General features: G+C 43.2%; 1 protein-coding gene across 3 annotated transcripts in view; it reads right to left on the bottom strand.

Annotated features, from left to right (window-relative positions):
* Positions 1-2,457: 2,457 nt before the first annotated feature.
* TEC (tec protein tyrosine kinase) overlaps positions 2,458-26,372 on the bottom strand; it is a 219,320-nt gene continuing 195,405 nt past the window's right edge. For all 3 annotated transcript variants that reach the window (XM_073645530.1, XM_073645528.1, XM_073645529.1), the window contains 4 exons: positions 25,619-25,683; positions 21,125-21,243; positions 6,441-6,598; positions 2,458-2,884 (listed from right to left, as the gene is read on the bottom strand). In XM_073645530.1, coding sequence (XP_073501631.1) covers positions 2,813-2,884; positions 6,441-6,598; positions 21,125-21,243; positions 25,619-25,683 — 414 coding nt within the window. In that variant the 3' untranslated portion in view covers positions 2,458-2,812. The remainder of the gene's footprint in view (positions 2,885-6,440; positions 6,599-21,124; positions 21,244-25,618; positions 25,684-26,372) is intronic.

Below are 26,372 nucleotides of genomic sequence, written 5' to 3'. Positions count from 1 at the left end.
GGTCATGGTGTGGTGGTATTTGTCCCTTGTATGTGGTATTATTGGTATATTGATCTTGGTGCAGTGGATTTTCTTCAGTGACAGCATGATGGTTATACTCAGACACTATGTGGTGATAATATATGGTCATTATGTGGCGGTACTTATACACTTTATCTGGTTTATTACTGGTATATTAGTTTTGGTATAGCAGACTTGTTTAGTAACAATGTGGTGATATTTGTATTTGTAAGCATTACTTAGAAAATGATCTTATTGCAGTGTTCGTATCATTCTGCATGTGAAATCGCAGTATACATAGTGCAGAGTGACCGATTAGAAACCCTGTTATCATCTCCCGCCTCGACTACTGCAACATCCTCCTCTGTGGCCTACCTGCTAACACTCTCGCACCCCTCCAGTCCATCCTTAACTCTGCTGCGCAACTAGTTCATCTCTCGCCTCGCTACTCCTCTGCTACCCTCTTTTGCATATCCCTTCTCTGGCTCCCAATTGCCCAGCGTATCCAGTTCAAACAACTAACACTGACCTACAAAGCCATCCATAACCTCTCTCCTCCGTACATCTCTGAACTAATCTCCCGATATATTCCCTTACGTAATCTCCAGTCCTCCCAAGACCTCCTTCTCTCCTCCACACTTATTTGTTCCTCACCCAATCGCCTCCAAGACTTCTCCCGAATATCCCCCATCCTATGGAATTCTGTGCCCCAACACGTCCGACTATCCACCACACTCGGATCCTTCAGACAGAACATGAAAACCCACCTCTTCAAGAAAGCGTACAACCTGCCATGACCCCGCTGCCTCCTCAACACCACTGGAGCTGCTGCCTTACCAACACCTGACCAACTGCAACCCCCCAACCCACTGTCTCCTTCCCCATCAGGGTCCTCTTCCCTCTGTACCAGTCTATCATTGTTTATTTTTTACTGTAAGTGATATCTGCATTTTGTATGTAACCCCTTCTCATGTACAGCAACAATGAATCAATGTCACCATATAAATAAATAATAATAATATCTGTAAGATGGCGGTGCGCTTCTAACAAAATTTAGTCAAAAGAAAAAAGGTTTTGGTACTGTGTTAGCTAGATGTAAAAAGATTGAACGTGCTATTCAGGAGAAACAACATAATTATCTTGTAGATATGATACCTATTAATTAAATAAAATAAGTGATGTTACAAAGCAAGCTTTCCAGATTACTTACTTCTCTTCATCAGGCATGGTATAATGAAGTATCTAAAGAAATACTAAACTATCACTAAAATCTAAACTGATTAAGGATTTACTCTCCAAGGTCAATTTGTTTTTTACATGTCCATTTATTATGCCATGCCTCTGCTCTTTTTGTGTGTATATTTGTTTCTTCAGATACTTAGTTATACCATGCCTGATGAAGAGACCTAAGAAGTCTCAAAAGCTTGCTTCGTAACATCACTTAGTTTTAATGGTTAACAAAAATAAAATAACTACAAGATTATTATTTTGTTTCTCCTACTAAGCGCAATCAATCTTAACAAAATGGAGTTACTGTATATAAAAGAGGTTTTTAGATAGATACAGACTCTCAAATCTGTTGGTATCTATCTAAATATAGTAAACAAACATATGTAAGTATTTTTTTTTTATCAAATAATAAAAATACATTTATTAGATTTTTTAGTGATTGTGATCTTTGAGAAAACATATGAGAACGTCTAAATTTCAAAGTGTATTTAGCAATAGAAGAAAAATCAAAAATCCAGAAATCAAAAAATAAACACATTATATGGCCAAAAAAGTGTGGACAACTGATAATCCCAACTTTATGAGCTTGCTGGTAATCATGTTCCAAAACAATGGCTGTATCCCAATTTATTCCCAACGTGTTTGGTGGGGCTGAGGTCAGGGCTCTGTGCAGGACACTTGGGTCCACAGCACCAAACTTGTCAAACCATGCCTGCAAAGGATGCAGCTGACACCCTGGATCTGCGGAGGGGTGCCCACATGCTTTTGTTTTTTCCACTGCGTCTTTTTTGTGTGCAGAAAATCTGTCTCATTTAACAGTATAAGAAAAGTGGATATGATTTCAAGAAAACTCAATCCCACTTTGCGTTTAAAGACACTTGCGGACTGTTTTGTTGGTGCATTTTTTTCCAAAGTCTTCTACAGGAACTGTGAAAAAATGCATCTGTGTTTTAAATGCAGAATCCCCGTGTTTCTGAACTAAAAACATTATAATTCTAAAGCATTAAAAAAAATCTGCACCAAAAGAGAATCTAAAGGGAAAAACTGAAAAAAAAAACCACAACATTTTTTTGCGTATTTATGCAAATTTCTATTGTGTATTTTGCTGCAAACACTAGCAAAAAAATGCTGAAAAAAGCAGCAATTTTTCATATTGGAATTGGCTGTATAGACTGTTTTCACTATTTGCAACCTGTTATTAGCTTCAGACGTGTCACAGTCACAATGTGTATGTAAAACATTTATTACTATTCATTGATTACTGTTTCAGAAAGTCCACAGTCATGAACATTGATCCAGAATCCAAATCCATAATAGTTTCACAACATTATGGGCATTGAACATGAGGTGGGTTAATCTGTAATCAGTAAAACACGTAGTGTGCAAACCGTTTAACTAAACATAGAAAGAGAAGTTATGTAAGAACTGCACAAGTGAAAGGTGTCCAATAGTCCAGATGTCCAGTAGTCCAGATGTCCAATAGTCCAGAAGTCCAATAGTCCAGAAGTCCAATAGTCCAGAAGTCCAATAGTCCAGATGTCCAATAGTCCAGATGTCCAGCTACTAACATCCCTAATGTTCATCAGAGTTCTCCTTCCAGGATTTGTCCTATGTGAATCAGCAGATCATAAAACTTGGGACGTCCTTCTGGTTTCTAAAAAAAACAACAAAAAAAGTATAATAAAAAATAATAAATGTAAAAAATATGTATAATAATAATAACAATAGCCAGAAAATTTGAAATTTGAGAACCTCTAGCTTGTTGCTAAAATAAAGAGTTTTTGACATCTCTAGAAAGTTTTAAAGGGGTAGTTCACTATCAGTAAATAAATGTTACTGTTTTCTAGATCTCTGCATGCCATCATTCAATAGAAACTTTTATCTTGTAAGGGATAAAAATACATAATATTCATAAAAGGAGTTGTCCAGGCAAAATAAAAGCTTGTCCAGGAGACTGGATTTGTAGAAACTGTGAGGCAGTGACTGGGATCGTATACGAGGGATTTTATATAGCCCCCAGAATGTGTACAGAGACCTATTAAACCCGTTGAAGTGCATTGCAGTCACAGACACACCTGCGGCTGCAATGCAGGAATGAAGGTGAGCATTGACCTGGTCAGGCTATCTGGCTAAGGCAGATTAGTAAAGCCCAGCAGGGCTTTCATTTCTTGGAGGAGGCTACAGAAAGGCAGTGGGGCGGCCTCCTCCCCCCAATCTGGGTTTTCCAGTGGCTCTTGCCACAGGTCCTTTAAAAACCCTGCATTAAGGATTAGGGATTAGTGTTGTTCAGTGTTGGGACCTGTTAGGAGCACAGCAGGAAAGCTCGGCGGGCCTGTGTGTAGCTGAACCCACGTTTGGGAAGGCTCTGCACCAGTTAAGCTCTGAGCGGCCGGCGCGACCGTTGCCCCCAGCAACAATTGCTATGGCCTTGTGTTAAACCGGCTGCGAACCGGAGGACTTTCTGTGTACCTGTAAGTTTTGCTGAATAAAAGCTGCTTATGTTGGACTTGCTTGGGTCACTGCCTCAGTTACTGCACGGTGTGAACACCGCCGCCCTACAAAACAAACATACTCACTAATGCTCACCTACCTGGATCCAACGATGGTCACTTGAAATAGAGATGTCACTGTACCACCAGACGCCAGATCTCTGCAGCCTGTTATTGGATGCAGAAGTCAGATGTTTTTCTGATGATGTGCTGATCAATGTCATCTAACTGCTGCAGCCAATCACAGGTCGCAGTGGTCCAGCAGCTTATGAAACAGTGACATCTCCACTTTCTGAGCTTGCACAGACCACAGAGAGGCCCATGCTCGACCCAGTTGGGTGCTGGTAGATGAGTAAGGGCACGGCCCCACTATCAGTATTTTTTCTCAGGAGTGGGAGCCAAAACCAGGAGTTGGTGATAAATGCAGAATTGGTGACTTATTTCTATTATACCTTTTCTCTGATTGTTCCTCACCTGGTTTTGGCTCCCACTCCTGCGAAAAAATACTGACCGAATACTGACTAAATACTGATAGTGGAGCCCTGGCCTAATAGTGAGCTTGTTATTTTTAACAATCCCTTGTCAAGCTTTTATTTTGACTGATCCCCACATTAATAAGGAAAGTCCCTGCTGAATGAAGGTAAGCAGAGTAAGCGATATGATATTTGTATTTGGAATATACAGTTCAGACCAAAAGTTTGGACACACCTTCTCATTTAAATATTTTTCTGTATTTTCATGACTTTGAAAATTGTACATTCACACTGAAGGCATCAAAACTATGAATTAACACATGTGGAATTATATACTTAACAAAAAAGTGTGAAACAACTGAAAATGTGTGTTATATTCTAGGTTCTTCAAAGTAGCCACCTTTTGCTTTGATGACTGCTTTGCACACTCACTTTGACCTTCATTTCTTAAAGTAATGATGGCCACTTGTTTTTCTTTACTTAGAATCTGTATTATGGCAAGAAAAAAGCAGCTAACAGTCTATTCAGTAGGACTATCAGCTATGTATCCACCTGACTTCTGTACAACACAACTGATGGTCCCAACCCCATTTATAAGGCAAGAAATCCCACTTATTAAACCTGACAGGGCACACCTGTGAAGTGAAAACCATTTCCGGTGACTACCTCTTGAAGCTCATCAAGAGAATGCCAAGAGTGTGCAAAGCAATCATCAAAGCAAAAGGTGGCTACTTTGAAGAACCTAGAATATAAGACATATTTTCAGTTGTTTCACACTTTTTTGTTAAGTATATAATTCCACATGTGTTAATTCATAGTTTTGATGCCTTCAGTGTGAATGTACAATTTTCATAGTCATGAAAATGCAGAAAAATCTTTAAATGAGAAGGTGTGTCCAAACTTTTGGTCTGTACTGTATATAACAGCATTTCTAATCATTTTAGCAAAATTATGATTAGCGTTCATTTTTCAGAAAAATCAGGTCCTAGTAAGACTGAGCAAACGTGGGGCCCAACAGAGGAGAGGTGTCCCCTGCTGCGCTCTACCCTGTTTCAATTACATAGGACTGCTGGAGAAACTGCACAGGACCATGATGTGTTACTGGTGTATAGTAAGTATGTAGGATGGATTATAAAGGCTGAGACATAACGGGGTTCACAGCGACTATCGCCCTAGGAGCCACATAAACCTAGAGCTGGAGATGTTTCAATCACATCTCAGGCAGAGGTAGAATAACAACTTAGTGGCTACGCACTCTACTTTGTTTTATTTCCCCAATGCCTTTTAAAAATTAAGCAACATGATCTTAATTAACATTTTCATTCATTTTGTGTCTACAGCGACCCTGCAGATCTTTGAGTCTCTAAGGTAACAGACTACAAGCAGATCCTGCGTAGTCTTTGGTATGTATAATACATCTGCATAGGACTTTAGACACAGATTTCTCATCTTAAAGGGAATCTGTCACAATATTTCTGCTATGTATTCTGAAAGCAGCATGATGTAGGGATTGAGACCCTAATTCCAGCGATGTATCACTTACTGCTCTGCATTCTGTCATTTTGATACAATGACGGTTTTCCCTACTGCAGATCTAGCAGTGCTCTGAATGCTGAGCTCTGTATAACCCCACCCACACCACCGATTGTCAGCTTGTTGTCAATGTACAGTGTACACAGAACTGCCAATCAGTGGTGCGGGCGGGGTTACATTGAGCATTGGACTAAGTGGCACCTAGTCCTGTAGTGATAATTTCCTGCTGATAAAACACTGATTTTATTGAAATAGCAAAACACATCCCAGTACGTGACACATCACTGTAATCAGGCTCTCTACCCCTACATCATGGTGATCTCACATTACATAGCAAAAACCTGCTGACAGATTACCTTTAATTGCATTAAAAAAAAAAATTACTTGGTGATAAAGGCATACCATAGCCTTTAATGTGTATTGTTCCTCGGGATGGATTAAGCATTTCTCAAGCGTGAATAGTGAGAGTGATCAATGAGTGGAACAGGCGGCCACGAGAGGTGGTGAGTTCTCCTTCAATGGACGTCTTCAAACAGAGGCTGGACAGACATCTATCCGAGATGGTTTAGTGAATCCTGCACTGAGCAGGGGGGTGGACATGATGACCCTGGAGGTCCCTTCTAACTCTAACATTCTAACACTGACAAACTATTATATTCTATTCACATAAATATTGTACTGTAATATTGTAATTCATCAGTAACCTATAACCCACCTCATGCCAGCATGCCACCATAATAGTGTATATCCGGTTTGATGCCAGCCTTGGTCGATAGAGTCTATCTCCTCTTGAGACCATTTCTACTACTTCAAGGTTCGAATAACTTTCAAAGGGCATCTTCCCCTCTGTGAATACTTCCCACATTAATACACCTAGAAAGAAAAAGAAGAGAGCAACGTGACATATGGGGCCAAGTGACACTCACACTAGAGAATAAGGGGCTCTAAAGAAACAGAAGACATAGATTTATACTTTATGGAAATATTCAAGCTGTTATGGGAATTAGAAATAACACTTTAACTGCTGGACATTATTTAAAAAGGCTTGGTCACAATGGGAACACATTAGAACTATTCACAAGTAAACATATCAAGAAAAATAAACCCTATATACACTGTGTTCCAAATTATTATGCAAATAATATTTTCTCAGATTTTCCCAAATTACCTATATGAATTGCAGTCATTGTAATTTTCCAGTCAAATAACTATTAGAGTACAATTGAAAGGTTTTTGTACAAACTGCCTATGATAACAGTATATTTTTTAAAAAATACAAAACTCAAACTGCACTCAAAATGCATGTTCCAAATTATTATGCACAGCAGAGTTTTCAACCTTTTCATTTTAATAAAGAACAAAAAAATTGTCATTTTTGAAATTATAAGCATTAGCAGGTTATTACACACTGAAATCAAACAGTTTTCAACTCAAAACTTTATTCTAGGTGATGTTACATTTGCACATAGGACCCCTTGTTCGAAAGGAGCTTCTGAACTCTCTAATCCATTGAATTTGTCAGGTTTTGGATGGTTTCTGCTTCAATTGTTTTGCATGAGGACAGAATACCCTCCCAGAGCTGTTGCTTAGATGTGAACTGCCTCCCGCCATCATAGACACTCCTTTTGATGATGCTCCAGAGGTTCTCAATGGGGTTGAGGTCAGGGGAGCATGGGTGCCACACCATAAGTTTGTCCCCTTTTATGCCCATAGCAGCCAGAGATGCAGATGTGTTATGTGCAGCATGAGACGGGGCATTATCATGCATGAAATGATCTCGATGGTCCAGATGGATGGAGTGGAGGATGGCTGGTTGATGTGGTTGATGGCTGGTTGATGACACCCCATGCAAACACGGCTACGGCGCTAACAAGGAGGATGTGGAGTAATGTTTTGGGCTGGAATCATGGGGAGAGAGATTGTCGGCCCTTTTAGGATCCCTGAAGGGGTAAAGATGAACTCCATAATGTATGTTGAGTTTCTCAAACAGCACTTCCTTCCATGGTTCAAGAAGAATAACCGTGCATTCCGCAGCAAGATCATTTTCAGGCTTGTTGCCTGTCCTTAGCAGTGGTTTCCTAGCAGCTATTTTACCATGAAGGCCTGCTGCACAAAGTCTCCTCTTAACAGTGGTTGTAGAGATGTGTCTGCTGCTAGAACTCTGTGTGGCATTGACCTAGTCTCTAATCTGAGCTGCTGTTAACCTGCGATTTCTGAGGCTGGTGACTCGGATAAACTTATCCTCAGAAGCAGAGGTGACTCTTGGTCTTCCTTTCCTGGGGCGATCCTCATGTGAGCCAGTTTCTTTGTAGCACTTGATGGTTTTTGCAACTGCACTTGGGGACACATTCAAAGTTTACCCAATTTTTCGGCCTGACTGACCTTCATTTCTTAAAGTAATGATGGCCACTCGTTTTTCTTTACTTAGAATTTGTATTATGGCAAGAAAGAAGCGGCTAACAGTCTATTCAGTAGGACTATCAGCTGTGTATCCACCTGACTTCTGCACAACACAACTGATGGTCCCAACCCCATTTATAAGGCAAGAAATCCCACTTATTAAACCTGACTAGGCACACCTGTGAAGTGAAAACCATTTCCGGTGACTACCTCTTGAAGCTTATCAAGAGAATGCCAAGAGTGTGCAAAGCAGTCATCAAAGCAAAAGGTGGCTGCTTTGAAGAACCTAGAATATAAGACATATTTTCAGTTGTTTCACACTTTTTTGTTAAGTATATAATTCCACATGTGTTAATTCATAGTTCTGATGCCTCAGTGTGAATGTACAATGTTCAAAGTCACGAAAATACAGAAAAATCTTTAAATGAGAAGGCGAGTCCAAACTTTTGGTCTGCACTGTATATATATATATATATATATATATATATATATATATATATATATACTGTGTTCCAAATTATCATGCAAATAATATTTTCTCAGATTTTACCAAATTACCTATATGAATTGCAGTCATTGTAATTTTCCAGTCAAATAACTATTAGAGTACAACTGAAAGGTTTTTGTACAAACTGTCTATGATAACAGTATATTTTTAAAAAAATAAAAAAACTCAAACTGCACTCAAAATGCATGTTCCAAATTATTATGCACAGCAGAGTTTTCAACCTTTTCATTTTAATAAAGAACAAAAAAATGGTCATTTTTGAAATTATAAGCATTAGCAGGTTATTACAAACTGAAATCAAACAGTTTTCAACTCAAAACTTTATTCTAGGTGATGTTACATTTGCACATAGGACCGCTTGTTCGAAAGGAGCTTCTGAACTCTCTCGTCCATTGAATTTGTCAGGTTTTGGATGGTTTCTGCTTCAATTGTTTCGCATGAGGACAGAATACCCTCCCAGAGCTGTTGATTAGATGTGAACTGATGATGCTCCAGAGGTTCTCAATGGGGTTGAGGTCAGGGGAGCATGGGTGCCACACCATAAGTTTGTCCCTTTTTATGCCCATAGCAGCCAGAGATGCAGATGTGTTATGTGCAGCATGAGACGGGGCATTATCATGCATGAAAATGATCTTGCTGCGTAATGCTCGGTTCTTCTTCTTGAACCATGGCAGGAAGTGCTGTTTGAGAAACTCAACATACATTATGGAGTTCATCTTTACCCCTTCAGGGATCCTAAAATTGCCGACAATCTCTCTCCCCATAATTCCAGCCCAAAACATTACTCCACCTCCTCCTTGTTAGCGCCGTAGCCGTGTTTGCATGGGGTGTCCATCAACCAGCCATCCTCCACTCCATCCATCTGGACCATTGAGATCATTTCATGCATGATAATGCCCCGTCTGATGCTGCACATAACACATCTGCATTTCTGGCTGCTATGGGCATAAAAGGGGACAAACTTATGGTGTGGCACCCATGCTCCCCTGACCTCAACCCCACTGAGAACCTCTGGAGCATCATCAAAAGGAGTGTCTATGATGGCGGGAGGCAGTTCACATCTAAGCAACAGCTCTGGGAGGGTATTCTGTCCTCATGCAAAATAATGTTTATAATTTCAAAAATGACCATTTTTTTGTTCTTTATTAAAATGAAAAGGTTGAAAACTCTGCTGTGCATAATAATTTGGAACATGCATTTTGAGTGCAGTTTGAGTTTTTAAATTTTTTAAAAATATACTGTTATCATAGGCAGTTTGTACAAAAACCTTTCAATTGTACTCTAATAGTTATTTGACTGGAAAATTACAATGACTGCAATTCATATAGGTAATTTGGGAAAATCTGAGAAAATATTATTTGCATAATAATTTGGAACACAGTGTGTATATATATATATATATATATATATATATACACACATATATATATATATATATATATATATATATATATATATTATACATATATATATATCATACAAATCACACAGTGGGTACGGAAAGTATTCAGACCCCTTTAAATTTTTCACTCTTTGCTTCATTGCAGCCATTTGGCAAATTCTAAAAAGTTCATTTTTTTTCTCATTAAAGTACACTCTGCACCCCATCTTGACTGAAAAAACACAGAAATATAGAAATTTGTGCAAATTTATTAAAAAAGAAAAACTGAAATATCACATGGTCATAAGTATTCAGACCCTTTGCTCAGACAGTCATATTTAAGTCACACGCTGTCCATTTCCTTGTGATCCTCCTTCAGATGGTCCTACTCCTTCATTGGAGTCCAGCTGTGTTTAATTAAACTGATAGGACTTGATCTGGAAAGGCACACACCTGTGTATATAAGACCTCACAGCTCACAGTGCATGTCAGACCAAATGAGCATCATGAACTCAAAGGAACTGCCCAAGGAGCTCAGAGGCAGAATTGCGGCAAGGCACAGATCTGGCCAAGGTTACAAAAGAATTTCTGCATAAAGGCCCCGTCACACTTAGCGACGCTGCAACGATCCCGACAACGATACGACCTGTCAGGGATCGCTGCTGCGTCGCTATGTGGTCGCTGGTGAGCTGTCAAACAGGCAGGCTCACCAATGATCAGGTGAGCAGCGACATCGTGGAAAGAATCTTTCCACGATGTCCTGCTCCTGGTTACGAGCCTGCTGAAGCAGGAGCAGGCTGGTAACTATGGTAAACATCGGGTTACTAGGGGCACACGCGCTCCTAGTAACCCGTTGTTTATCATGGTTACCACTCTGCTACAGTGAGCGGGAGGTTACCGCTCACTTTAGCAGGCTCGTAACCATGATAAACAGCAGGTTACTAAGTGCGCGTGTGCCCCTAGTAACCCGATGTTTACCATAGTTACCAGCCTGATCGCTGCTCCCGCTGGTCACACACAGCGATGTGTGCTGACCAGCAGGAGAGCAACGACCAAAAAATGGTCCAGGACACTTTGCAGCGATCAGCGACCTCACAGCAGGGGCCTGATCGTTGCAAAGTGTCACACATAGCGACATCGCTGGTGAGGTCGCTGTTGCGTCACCAAAACAGTGACACAGCAGCGATCTCGCTAGCGATCTCGCTATGTGAGACGGGGCTTTTACTCAAGGTTCCTAAGAGCACAGTGGCCGCCATAATCCTTAAAATCAAGAAGTTTGGGACCACCAGAAGTCTTCCTAAATCTGGCCGTCCAGCCAAACTGAGCAATCATGGGAGAAGAGCTTTGGTGAGAGAGGTAAAGAAGAACCCCAAGATCACTGTGGCTGAGCTCCAGAGATGCAGTAGGGAGATGGGAGAAAGGTCCACAAAGTCAACTATCACTGCAGCCCTCCACCAGTCGGGCCTTTATGGCAGAGTGGCCCGACGGAAGCCTCTCTTCAGAGCAAGACATTTGAAAGCCCGCATAGAGTTTGATCAAAAACACATGAAGGACTCCTAGACTATGAGAAATAAGATTCTCTGGTCTGATGAGACGAAGATAGAACTTTTTGGTGATAATTCTAAGCGGTATGTGTGGAGAAAACCAGGCACTGCTCATCATCTGCCCAATACAATCCCAACAGTGAAACATGGTGGTGGCAGCATCATGCTATGGGGGTGTTTTTCAGCTGCAAGTACCGGATGACTGGTTGCAATTGAAGGAAACATGAATGCGGCCAAGTACAGAGATATCCTGGATGAAAACCTCTTCCAGAGTGCTCTGGACCTCAGACTTGGCCGAATGTTCACCTTCCAACAAGACAATGACCCTAAGCACACAGCTAAAATAACAAAGGAGTGGCTTCAGAACAACTCTGTGACCATTCTTGACTGGCCCAGCCAGAGTCCTGACCTAAACCCAATTGAGCATCTCTGGAGAGACCTGAAAATGGCTGTCCACCAACGTTCACCATCCAACCTGACGGAACTGGAGAGGATCTGCAAGGAAGAATGGCAGAGGATCCCCAAATCCAGGTGTGAAAATTGTTGCTTCATTCCCAAGAAGACTCATGGCTGTACTAGCTCAAAAGGGTGCTTCTACTCAATACTGAGCAAAGGGTCTGAATACTTATGACCATGTGATATTTCAGTTTTTCTTTTTTAATACATTTTCAAAAATTTCTACATTTCTGTTTTTTCAGTCAAGATGGGGTGCAGAGTGTACTTTACCGAGAAGAAAAATGAACTTTTTAGACTTTAACAAATGGCTGCAATGAAACAAAGAGTGAAAAATTTAAAGGGGTCTGAATACTTTCCGTACCCACTGTATATAGCCAAAAATGTTTAAAAATACATTTAAGACAAAAACTTGATTGAAACAGGAGGTCAATTTCTGGTGATGGCTGGAGATTTTACCCTTAAAGGGAAGCTGACAATTTTTTCCTTTTTTAGCTGCAGAGGGGGTAAAATGGTTCTGTATGTAAAGTAGGTTTAAACCCCTAGTTATAAGTTCTCTGTTTTGGCTAATGGAATGAGTTCCTGAGCATGGGACCCTTCTAACAGGATCAGAGAATTCTTTAATAACACAACCCTTAAAGAAAAATGATTACCGTATATCTTTTTTTTTTTTAGAATACAAAAGAATGACAAAAGACTTAAACATATACTGTATTTCCCTTTAAAAGCTTATGATTTTCTCTTTCACTTCCTACTTCCCTATATTTAATCCAGTGAGAAATTACTCAGTGGCACCAGGCGATGATGCAGCTTCCTGGCTGTGAAAAATCAACCACAGCTATGTACAATGGTGACACATATCATATCAGCAATATAGCACCTGTTCTAATATTAAGATGCTTCAATTCTTTATACAGTAAGTGCTTATTAATAAAGGCTACCTCACTATTACATAGCATAAAAGATTTACAAATGACAAGGGTCATTGTGGTCAAAATTACAATTTGGGAATTCTGGATTGATTTTTAGGGGTAATATTTCTCCTTGCGGAGAGTGACGTGTTAAGCACGTCAGGTGAGTAGACTTTTAAAGCCGCAATGCTCCTCTGGGAAATATGCAAATTGTCTCTTCAGAGAGGAAGAGGATTAGAACTCTAGTGGCACCTACAAGAAGTAGCAATACTGATGAGGGGCAGTACCCCGAAACACAGTCTGCAAATTGAGTTTCTGGTATTGGCTTTTATCCTAAGTCATGTGATAAGGCTCATTAAAGGGTCGATATTGACATTTAGGATTGCTACTTCCTGTAGGTGGCACTAGAGTTCTAGTCCTCTTCCTCTCTGAAGAGACAATTTGCATATTTCCCAGAGGAGCATTGAGGCTTTAAAAGTCTCCTCACCTGACGTGCTTAACACATTACTCTCCGCAAGGAGAAATATTACCCCTAGATACTGGTCTGACGCCTCTCACCCAGCCAAACCAGAAATCACACTTTGCACTGACGAGGGGCAGTACTCGGAAACAGTGTCTGCAAATTGAGTTTGTGGTATTCGCTTTTATCCTAAGGAATGGATAAGGCTCGTTAAAGGGTCACTATTGACTTTTAGGATTGCAACTTCCTTTAGGTGGCACTACAGTTCTAGTCCTCTTCCTCTCTGAAGAGACAATTTGCTTAGATTGTGCTCAAAATTGTTTGATTTTTTTCTTTTTCAATGTTTCTTATGTTAGTTTTACTTGTCATTCCACTGCATTCTGATACCTTATATTATTCGTTTGTCCATAGCCATGCACTTCTAGTGAGCTGGCCGGCTCTGGCTGTTTTGTGATAATTGAAATAGAGCCTGTGACAGAAATGATAACGCAGGATGGTGTTGCCACCTTGTGGCCAGAGGTTGCCCCTGCGCAGGGTGTGATGACAGAGAAAAAGACTGTCTCCTGTGTCCCGCCCTAGAGAGTCACGTGACAAGAGTGAGAAGCAGGAAAAAGAGCGCGAAGAGTCTGAGAGAGTCTGTGTAAAGAACCAGGACGGTGTGCAGGTCCTTGGGTGTGCCGTAGAGGATACTCTCAACGTGGCTGCTGCTATCTGACATCTTTTCCTCAGAGCTTTCCCCAGCTTCCGCACGGCTGAAGGATTCAGCTGTTACACTCCCCACTACTGGAGTGTGGACTACACAAGGGAATCCACAGGAGCTGCTATCCGGATCAGAGAGACTGTAAGCGGGACCTCTGGCGAGAGGCCGAAGTATCCCCTCCTTTCAGCGAAATTTGTTGTTCCTGTTTTTTTCTTCGGCTGGGACGACTTCCTGCAAAGACAGACAGGCCTGCGACGGGGGACACATCCTTCTGGAGTAAAGGACTGGTAACGTGTGAGTAGGGACAGTGAGGGTCAGCTTATAAGTACACGTTATTGCTGTGAACATTTACGGTTGTCATTTATTGCGTTCTGCTATGTTAAAAATGTATACAAGTAAAGATACGGTTATCAAGATAGAGTCTGTGTGTGGGGATCTTGCTGGGCCAGATCATGGATACCAATGCGCGGCCTTGTCCGCGGTCACTTCATCTGGCGAAGTCGGCAGGATCTGTGACTAACAGGATTCCCACCCAGGCCACGTGTACAGTCAGAAAGCCCCGCCGGTGTCTATTGTGAATCAGGTCAGGAAATTTGGCGGACGAAACTACCCTGTACCAGAGTGGGCGGAACAAGTCCGGATACTGGGGAAAATGTATAATATTAACCCTAAGACCTTGGCAGAAATGGCGGGACTGACGCTAGAGGGGGAGGCATGGACGACAGTCAGACTGGAGAAGGTCAGGGGCCAGCATACAGTGGATGATTTGGTGCGGGTGCTGGAGACCACCTATGGGCCGACCACATAACAGGGAACACTGCGACACATGTTCTTTAGACGAACGCAGCTTGAATGGGAGGATATTCCCCAATATGCGAACGCCCTTCAGGTACTCCTTGAACAAGCCTGTGGAAAAGGAGAACAACTAGCTGGTATGGCTCCTCGTGACCTGATACTGAGAGACCAATTTGTAATAGGACTGAGAGACCAGTATCTTAACCGCACGTTACAGGACTTGATCCGGATGATGCCGGCTCTTACTTTTGCTGAAGTCAAACAGGAAGCCATAGAACGTTCAAGGGGACCCGTCATGGATGTGAGGATTCCAGGTGCTGCGTGCAGATCCATATCTGACATTAAAAATCCGAACAGTGACACGGAAGACCTGAAACAGATGGTAGCAGACTTACAGAGACAGGTATTACAGTTAACATTAGACCGACAGGGAGACCAGCGAAGACAGCCTAGTCTTCCCGTGGGACAGTGTTGGTCATGCGGTGATCCTCGCCATAGGGCAAATCGTTGTCCTCAACACTTCCCTCCGCAAAAACCTCTGTCGCACCAACGAACAAACCCTCAGTCGCCCCAGCGAAGGGAATTTCGATCAGACCAGCGAATGGAACCCCAGCCATATCCACAAGCAGAGCTACCACGCCGGGCCTCACCACAATGGCCGCCGTTAAACTAGACACCCCTGCAGCTGAGGGTCGCGCAGCAGGGGAGGCCAAGGAGAGAGGTGTGGAAAAACAGAGCCGACGGCAGAGTGCTCTTGCCTCGAGTAGCCCGACACTTGAAGTTGTCCTGGAAGGAATTGCCGTACAGGGACTGATGGACACTGGGTCACAAGTGACCACGATCTCTCAACAGTTTTACGAAAATTACCTCAAACCAAGAACTGCTCGTGACCCAGACACCGCCATTAAGATTATTGCGGCTAATAATCTACCCATTCCAGTGACCAGAGTTGCTTGGATGGACACAAAGGCCTGCGGGCAGGACTTAGGGAAACGAGGGATCGTCATCGTCAAGGAAGGTTTCGGCTCCGAGACCCCAGTGATAGTTGGAATGAACATCTTGAAAGACCTGGATCTTATGCTGTTGACAAGAAAAGGACCCAAATACTGGCAGAAAGTCACCAAACATAAGCCGACTCGTCTGGCATTCCAGCGCGTAATCCGGACCGTTGGACTTCAACAGATGGCAGAGGAACAACTACCCCTAGCCGCCATTACGGTGCCACGCCGTACTCTGATTACTTTACCCGCTGAAAAAGAGACAGTCATTTCCTTACCCCTTAACACCCACCGACAACTTGAGGGGGTTGAAGTGTTGATCGAGCCGAGGACCCCAAGTGGGGGAAAGCTAAACCCACTAGTTGCTCGCACTCTAGCCGTCGTGAAGAACGGGAGAGTCCCTGTCAGGCTAAATAACACCGCAGCCATAGGCCTAGCCCTTGAAGCCGGCACTCAACTTGCCCAGGTATATGCTCTACCCACAGAAGTGAATCCCATTGGACCCCTAGAATTCACCCCGTCTACAGAAGGCGACTGGACGGTAACCGTCTCAGCCATAAACGCTCAAGTAGACGATGAAGACATTGGGCGAAAACTACAGGAAAAAGTACAGCTAGACACGTTTCAATACACCAAACAAGAAGTGTCTCAAGTGGAGGAACTCCTGCGGGAACACCAAGACTCCTTTGCAAAGCATGACACAGATTTTGGGTGTACCACCAGTATCCAGCACGAGATACCCATGGGCGATACCCCCCCTATCCGCGAGAGGTACCGGCAGATACCACCTCAGCAATACCAGGAGGTGAAAAGCCTGCTAGAATCGATGCTACACGCCGGAGTGGTACGTGAAAGCCAGAGCCCGTGGGCTGCACCTGTGGTGATAGTCAAAAAGAAAGATGGTTCCCTGAGATTTTGCGTGGACTACCGTAGGCTGAACGCTTGCAATATCCGGGACTCATATCCACTTCCCCGGATCGAAGAGTCACTGACCGCCCTGAAGAAGGCCAAATATTTTTCGTCCCTAGACCTGGCCAGTGGATATTGGCAGGTTCCAATGAGTGAGAAGGACAGGGAAAAGACCGCCTTCATCCTTCCCATGGGCCTGTATGAGTTCGACCGGATGCCGTTCGGCTTGAATAACGCACCAGGGACCTTTCAGAGACTGATGGAACGCTGTCTGGGAGACTTCAACTTTGAGTTTACGCTGATATAACTTGACGACATCGTGGTATACTCCGCCACCTTTGAGGATCATCTTCACAAGCTTGGCCAAGTGTTCCAGCGCTTGAGGGGACACGGCTTGAAGTTGAAGCCCAGCAAGTGCCGTCTGTTCCAGCAGGAAATCGACTACTTGGGTCACCGGATCTCGGCCGAAGGTGTCCAGCCCTCTCCGGAGAAGATAGCAGCCATTCAAGAGTGGCCACAGCCAACTACCGTCAAAGAAGTCCGGGCTTTTCTGGGACTGGCAGGCTACTACCGTCGGTTTGTCAAGGACTTTGCTCGGCTTGCTGAACCACTGTATGAGGTTCTCCGAGGGAACGCGAACAGTCCCAGAGGACGACGCATCAGTTGGGGGCCTGACCAAGAAAAATCCTTTCAGGCACTTAAGGCTGCTCTAACATCACCCCCTGTTCTAGCGTATGCAGATTACACATTACCGTTTCAGTTGCACACCGACGCCAGCCTTCAAGGTCTAGGGGCGGTCCTCTCTCAAGTTCAAGATAATAAAGAACGCGTGATAGCCTATGCCAGTAGGTCTCTCCGTGATACCGAAAAGAATCCCGTCAACTACAGCTCCTTCCGCTTGGAACTCATGGCTCTGACTTGGGCTATGACGGAGAAATTTGCCGGCTATCTGACAGGAGCGGAGGTGCTGGTCATGACGGACAACAATCCTCTTGCCCACCTAGAGAATGCCAAACTAGGGGCAATGGAACAGCGCTGGATGGCCAGGCTCTTTAGATTCCAGTACAAAATTAAATACAGAGCGGGGAATGAGAATCAGAATGCGGACAGCCTGTCTAGAGTGACATCATCCCCGCCAGTGGGGGACCGGGATGAAGAGTTGGAGGAAGATGAGATGCCTGACTTTGCCCGGCTCGCAAAGCAAATAGAAGATAGCCGCCAGTATGCGGTAGGAGGAATTGAAGCCGTAGTGGGATCTCCCCTGTCCCAGCAAGAATGGGCCAAGCTTCAAGATCGAGATCCCGAGCACGTCTTACTGAAACAGTATGTGAATAAACAAGAGAAACCGCCCTCCGAAGTGAGAGCCCGACTATCGACCGGAGCCTTGGCTCTGCTTGCCCAATGGGATCGATTGATCGTGAAAGATGGAGTCCTGTATTGCAGGGCCCTTTTATCCCATATGCTGGAGGAGTGTTTGCAGATTGTCGTCCCGGTGCAGTTGGCCCATGAGATGGTGGGCGAAGCTCACAGGAGGAACGGCCACTTCGGCATAGACAAGACCCTCCGGTGGACCCAGCAGTTCATTTTTTGTCCGGGGCTCCGTAAGCTGGTTGAAAACATCTGTCAAGAATGCCGTACCTGTGAATTCCACAAGTCCGCGGAGCAGCGTGCCCCCGTCCAGACTATTAAGACGTCGAAGCCCCTCGAGCTGTTGATGGTGGACTATCTGTTAATCGGAACGGCAAATAGTGGCTACCAGTACTGTCTGGTGATGGTGGACCACTTCACGAAATTCGCCGTCGCTGTTGCTACCAAAGATCAGACTGCCGAATCAGCTGCACAGGCCATCTGTCAGCAGTTCGTTCGGATCTACGGGTGTCCGGAGCGGCTGCACTCTGATCAAGGGGCTTGTTTCGAAGGGCGAGTCATTGAAGAACTCCAAAGGATGTATGGAATCAAGAAGTCCAGGACCACCCCTTACCATCCACAAGGGAATGGCGCGTGTGAACGCTTTAACCGGACCCTCTTACAACTGATCCGGACTTTGGCTGAAGACAAAAAGCCCGACTGGCCTCGATTCCTCCCGGAACTGCTGTGGGCCTATAATAATCAAGTCCATTCCGTCACTGGATACACCCCATACACCCTTCTCTTTGGCCGTCCAGGCAAAGACATCCATGAGTTGCAACTGTCTAGCTCCGAAGAAGATACATGTGGTACCTATCCTTCCTGGCTACAAACACACCGCCAGAGAATGGAGACTGTCTACCGGCTAGTAGGCCGACAAATCCAGGATCAAGTGCACGCTGACCCACTTCCGGTACAAGAGGACCCACTGAATGTAGGTCAAATGGTCCTAGTCCGTATAAAGAAACCGCAAGGGAAACTCCGGCCCAAGTGGGAGACCGAAGTCTATCGAGTAATTGGACAGCCGTACCCCGGTGGCCCCGTCTATCGAGTGCAGGGCGAAGACAGCGGCAGCATCCGAACTTTGCACCGTAATATGTTGCGCCCCTGCCGTTCCCAGCCTTCCCCTACTGTGATACCTAGAGAGATGGATATCACTAATACTGTCGGAGACACTGACCCCGGGGATGTAGAGATTGAATGCATGCCTACCCCTGTCCGTCCGACTGACGCACTTGAACCGATTACCTCCTCTACTGACATGTCGACTGGGAAAGAGAGTGGGGTGACTGATAGGAGAGAGGGGATCCAACCTGTTAGGCGGACAACGAGGACCACTGCAGGGGTACCTCCAGGACAGTCCTATAGAGACCAATATGTGTGGCCCTCTTCCCAGCCGCCCCCTGTAACATCCACAGACATCGCCGCCCTGGAGCCGGTCGTTGGCAGGGACTACCAACCTTTGAGTGGGGGGGCGTGTAGTGAGCTGGCCGGCTCTGGCTGTTCTGTGATAATTGAAATAGAGCCTGTGACAGAAATGATAAAGCAGGATGGTGTTGCTACCTTGTGGCCAGAGGTTGCACCTGCGCAGGGTGTGATGACAGAGAAAAAGACTGTCTCCTGTGTCCCACCCTAGAGAGTCACGTGACAAGAGTGAGAAGCAGGAAAAAGCGCATGAAGAGTCTGAGAGAGTCTGTGTAAAGAACCAGGACGGTGTGCAGGTCCTTGGGTGTGCCGTAGAAGATACTCTCAACGTGGCTGCTGCTATCTGACATCTTTTCCTCAGAGCTTTCCCCAACTTCCGCACGGCTGAAGGATTCAGCTGTTACACTCCCCACTACTGGAGTGTGGACTACACAAGGGAATCCACAGGAGCTGCTATCCGGATCAGAGAGACTGTAAGCGGGACCTCTGGCGAGAGGCCGAAGTATCCCCTCCTTTCAGCGAAATTTGTTGTTCCTGTTTTTTTCTTCGGCTGGGACGTCTTCCTGCAAAGACAGACAGGCCTGCGACGGGGGACACATCCTTCTGGAGTAAAGGACTGGTAACGTGTGAGTAGGGACAGTGAGGGTCAGCTTATAAGTACACGTTATTGCTGTGAACATTTACGGTTGTCATTTATTGTGTTCTGCTATGTTAAAAATGTATACAAGTAAAGATACGGTTATCAAGATAGAGTCTGTGTGTGGGGATCTTGCTGGGCCAGATCATGGATACCAACGCGCGGCCTTGCCCGCAGTCACTTCATACTGTCAAACTTATAAGTTGCATTTTGGTGCACACATTGTATACATTTCTTTTAGTAATTTCACCAAAGACCAAATAGTTTTGATAATTTCTTGTTTGTGTTACTATAGTTCTGATACTAAAAATGTATAATACTAATTTATGAAAATAATTTGTACATGGGTGTTTGCATTACTTTTACATTTTTTCCCCTTTATTTATTAAGCATTTATGTACTTATCAAAAGTTTGTTTACTGTTCAATACTTATATTCTGATGACCTATCCCCAGGATAGGCCATCGGATCAGATCGGTGGAAAGTAGGACACCGGGTACCTCCACCGATCAGTTGATATCACCTTCAGTGGTGGCCGGATGGAAACTGTACAGAGATGAACACCCCAGTGCCATAAACTGTTTTGATGGCCACAGGAGCTGATCTGAAGTTCTCCTACCAATCAATCATCGATGTGGACGCCCCCCTTTAATGGAGTTGTCCAGAGAATATACTGAAATGCCAAAGACTGCCTAAGACAGTGGTTTATAGCAGACTAATGATGGAATTAATCCTGCATTTCAGTAACTAAAGCAAGACTGAAGTCTACACATTCTGCTTATCTGCACAAGCCCACATTGCAGCCATATTCAGTACCCCAGGGTACAACGTGCTTCGACAGTAACAATTTCTCCTAATGACATTATCTTACCGAAAGACCAGACATCAGATTTACTGCTGAATTTGCTGTAGTTGAACACTTCAGGGGGCGACCATTTTACCGGAAACTTGGCTCCACAGGAACTTGTGTACTGATCATCCAGGACATACCTGGTTTTAGTAACAGAAGAGACGTAGAGAACTTAAAAAAAAATCCACTTAACACATAATAATGCAGAAATCACCATATCACTATGAACAGAAAGAGATGATAAATGTGATCAACATGGGACAGTTTGGCCACATCTCAGTACACCATCAAACAGCATTGAAAATTGATAATATAAGTATTTCACACCATGAATATAGTGTTCCTTCATTGCAGTCATATAAATGTCCGATGGCAGCTTCTGGAAAAGTATAAGACTAATACTTAATAACTATTAAAAAATAATAATCCTAAAAATACAATAAAGAAACCTAAAAAATAAGTAATTATTACATTTATTTTCCAAATATACCCCCCAAGAATGATTGACATATCTGCTCCCAGCTGACCATGCTCTTTGCCACTCCCAGACCTAAAGGGAGGACTGATGGGACAGGTTTGGAGACTGGCCTGCCTACCTGACTCTTCCTATCAGCAAGCAAAGCCCTGATGACTCTTCACTGGTAATGAACACACAGAGGCACCAACATTGCCAGGTCATGGTAGCAGTTTGGGGAGCTAAAACAACCTAAAAGGTTTTCCTAAAGTATGAGCAGAAACATTTTTCTTTATCCCTAAATTGATGATGCTGCACTGTTGGTGGTAAGTGGTGATAGAGAGAACGTTGTCTCATCTGGAAAGCCCAAGTCCAGGCTCCAGAGCCTTTAAGAATCCAACAATGTTATTCTTAGGTTTGTTGTTGCAAACCATTAGCTATTGACACCAAGAACATAGCCTTTGTTGCACAGCATTTTGGGTATGCTGGAACTTTTAGTACTACATTAGTGCTGAACAATAGCATGTGTGACACAGATCATTCAAAATGACTGCCTCCCATGCAGACAATTTTTATTTTTCAAATTGGAAAGGCAAAATGACTGCACAGGTTTTATAATATATACATAGCAATATTATATATGTACAAGCATTTTTACTCCAGTTTTTTTTTTAAAGCACTTTGTCTTTTTTTGATCTTGTCAAATGTTGTACTTTCAATTTTCATGGTGTTTTCAAAGTCTTATTGGGAGACACCATAAAAATAACATTGCAAACAAGACTGTGAGCTATGTGCGAGACTGGCCTAACAAAGCTTCATGCCACGGTCTGTAGAGTAAGTAGTCATTGTGAGAAAAGTGCACAGGAGACATTTCCTGTCCGATCTGATGTATTTTTAGGCTACCACAATCGTCTCACAGTTGGACCCTGTAGTCAAAAATAGATGACATTTAGCTTAACAAGATATCTACATAAAAAGAAAACATCATAGATGCTGTGAAGATTAGAACTATGACCGCTTTATCTAACCATGGAGCAACAGCCTGAACTAAATATACCTCGATAAGAAATGGTCCTTTGACAGTGACGATTCACATGAAAAGCAATGTTAGCACAAAATGACTGTTCAAAACAAGCACAGGCGCTCGGTGCAGAATCACCTAGGGGCCAAACAGTTCAGTTCACATTCCCAGCTTTACGTTTTCCATCTATCTCCAACCTCCGCTGTCTCCTGTAAAGCCAGAGCTGTCAATTAATGAAGCACATGGCAGGGACAGATGGAAAACAAGCAGGCGGGAAGATGCACTGAACTGTTTGTCCGCGCCCCGATGCACCGAGCGCCTGTGCTTGGTTTCCACAGTCATTCTGTGCTGACAGCATCCCTTTAACTGTTTGATGACAGATGCATACTACAGTGTGATGTCATCACTTGACATGTAGCAGGGGCTTTCATGGGATTCCCTTACAACCATCTGAATGTAGAAGTATCTACCTGCAATCAAGACGCTAAATAAAAGTTTGCTCAAAGTTTTACTTTGTGCAGGAGCATACAGAGCCATCAAAGGTGTCATACTAGTATGAAGAGCATCCAGTAACCATTTTATTGGCATGGGGTGGAGGGGAGAAACTTCAGTCCAAAAAGGACTTACTAAATGGTCTGATTCGGTGTCACTGTATCGGCCTCCACCATTACAGTTACTGGACCTCTGAGTAAAGCCTGATACCCACATTTCCCATGAGGCAGTCAAGTTTGGGTCAGGCGACTAGTGGTCGGTCTCTCTACATTGTGGTCCATATACAAATTTTGCAAAACATGTCACCTGTGGTTAGGGTAACATGATCAACATGATCTTAATGAAAGGGTTCTTTTAAAGAGATATTGTCAAGTTTCAAAGATATCTCCTTATCCATGGGATAGAAGATAAATTACTAATCCCTGGGAGTGCAACCTTTGGGATCCCAACTGATGCTGATAAAAGGCGCTCTGAATTGTGGTCAATCGAGTGCACTGCTACCCCATTCATTCTTATTGGGACCAGCAGAGGGCTGAGCACTATGAATGGAGCTGCAGTGAGCTCGATTGACCACCGCTTCATTCACCCTGTGCTCTTCGGAGCCCCAGTTATTATATTGTGGAGGTCCCAGCAGTCAGACCCAAAGCGATCAGGAGGATATCATCTATCCCATGGATAAGGAATAACTTCCAAACTTGAAAATGCATCTTTAACATAAAACTCTATTTTGACAATAGGTCATTTTGTAATTATTGAAGGGGTATTCCCAACTCCAAGATATTATCCAAATATGTAGTAGGTATAATAATAATAATATTAGCAAATACTTTCAATTAGAAATATAGTATAGTTGTTCTGATTAAGTCACTTACCCCATGTGCAGGGCATTGCTGTAGCTTAGGTATTCATGGTTAGGACCACTAACAACTAACTGTCACTACATGAGTGATCATAACCATGGATACCTACACTACTGTAATGCCCTGCACATGGTATATATGCACGGTATGTATAGCATGCACGGCATGGTATATATGCATGGGATATTGCACATATGCAATATCCTCTTATGTAATGTCAGAAACTTGTGAACACTTCTTAGAGATTGGCGTTGTGAAAGTCAGAAAGAAATGCAATTACATCTCTGCTTCTGTTTTCTTTATAAGTTGGCAGTGACTTACATATAACCTGCTACCAAGGAAAATTCTGTATCCACAGATTGCACTGACAACGCAGGGTGTACAAAATTAACAAGTAAAGTCAAAATAGATGCGACTAGGGGAAGTTTTCATATTGTAACACTTAAACCCTAAGTGCCAATTACTGTATATCCAAGAGGAAGGTGCCAGCGAGCGTATGGTCCGGATTCGGCAGCTAAGCTCCTGCTGCAACACCCACTTAATCCCTTAGATGCCATGGATAATAGTGGTATGGCAAATGTTGGTGGCTCCCAGGTCAGCCATCTATGTATTCCATATATTAGAAAAACCCGGCACTCAAGATTTTAGTGAAAAATTATATAGTGTTTTTAATGAAGTAGGTACAATAAAATTGACAAACGTTTCGGTCCCTCGGGACCTTCATCAGTGTACAAGGCAAGGGTCATGAGGGTGGATAAAACCCACTACGGTTGCTGAACTGAAAACTGTTAATGTATACTTTGGAGTATAAATCAGAGATGGTATGTTCGTGGCAATGGCTGTGGTGTGCTGACCTGTAGAACGCGGTGTCACCATTGAACAAGCGGTGGACACCGCGTTCTACAGGTCAGCACACCACAGCCATTGCCACGAACATACCATCTCTGATTTATACTCCAAAGTATACATTAACAGTTTTCAGTTCAGCAACCGTAGTGGATTTTATGCACCCTCATGACCCTTGCCTTGTACACTGATGAAGGTCCCGAGGGACCGAAACGTTTGTCAATTTTATTGTACCTACTTCATTAAAAACTCTATATAATTTTTCACTAAAATCTTGAGTGCCGGGTTTTTCTAATATATTGTATTCGGCTTGGTACCCTACCCGTGCACCAAGTATTAATCAGGAGTGCGATAGTTTTTGTCTTTTATCTATGTATTCCAAGCAAGACCTGAATAACACTGATATGACAATGCACTGCAATATGAGAATCCATTTATCATGTGATCGTATATTCAAGTCCCTAGGACTTAATAAAAAAAAGTTTGGTGAAATGTTCCAAAAATATGGGAAAAAACGTTAAAAAAAGTCCAAAATAGCACCTACATTTAATAAAAAAAAACAATTGAGAATTGAATATACTGTATAACTAATATGGTACCAATGGACCAGTTAAAATTTGGTATGACAATAAGGGCTTGTTCACACGACCGTATTTTCGGTCCAAGTGCTGTCCCTGAAAAAAAAAATGGACAGCACTTGAACAGATGGCAATGAAAAATCAACTGGACGGCTCACTTTCCAGTCACTTTTGGTGCAAGATGCAATCAAAAGGATAACTTTGGTTTTCATTGAGTTCATATTAGATAACCCTTTTAAGCAAATTCACACTGTAACTTCTTACCTTGTCATTCCAAAATCAGATACCTTTACTACTCCCAGATCATTGACTAAACAGTTTCTGGCAGCCTGCAAAGAAAACCAATAAATGCTATGACCGCCATGATAACGGACTGTACATCAGGCAATAGGCACTAAATATAATAACATGGAGAAATTGTCAGGTTTGGATAATGAGGGTCAGAAGTCAATGTGAAGGATCTTACAATCACTAGTTATTTCAATATACTTGTTTACACACATTAATATAATGATTCTAGTACATTCACACAACTGGCCCAAAGAGAAGTGTAGGGAGGGCTTGTGTGAGGGGTCATTAACATTGGGACCTACATGACGGGTGGAGTGGTGGGGGAAAGCAGAATGACAATCAGCCAGAAAACGATTATCAGGAAAACAGGAAAGATAATGACCACAATAGGGTCTTATCCGCTAAAAAGGAAAAGCAAAGCGTATGCTCACCTTCAAGGGTTATGAAAGGCAGAACTCCTGTGATAGCTGGAAAAAAAGCTGCTGCAGATCCACAGAAGGAGATAACATGTGCAACTGGAGAAAGTGGAGATAAACCCGCGATGACAATAGTAAAGGATGCAGTAGAAAAACCATGAACATATCAATGTAGTTTTTATCTGTCAGTCAACACTTTTCAACGCACACCTGCTTCTTCGTCAGGTCCATGTGGTTTGCCCTGATGAAGAAGCAGATGTGCTTCAAAACGTTGACAGACAAATAAAAACAGCATTGATACCTCCACGGTT

The sequence above is a fragment of the Phyllobates terribilis genome, unplaced genomic scaffold, assembly GCF_046119375.1.
Source record: "Phyllobates terribilis strain yellow unplaced genomic scaffold, ASM4611937v1 Scaffold_1__5_contigs__length_1240528914, whole genome shotgun sequence".
Taxonomy (NCBI): Eukaryota; Metazoa; Chordata; class Amphibia; order Anura; family Dendrobatidae; genus Phyllobates; species Phyllobates terribilis.
Note: the sequence above shows the minus strand (reverse complement) of the source record. Positions and strands in the feature narration are given on the sequence as shown.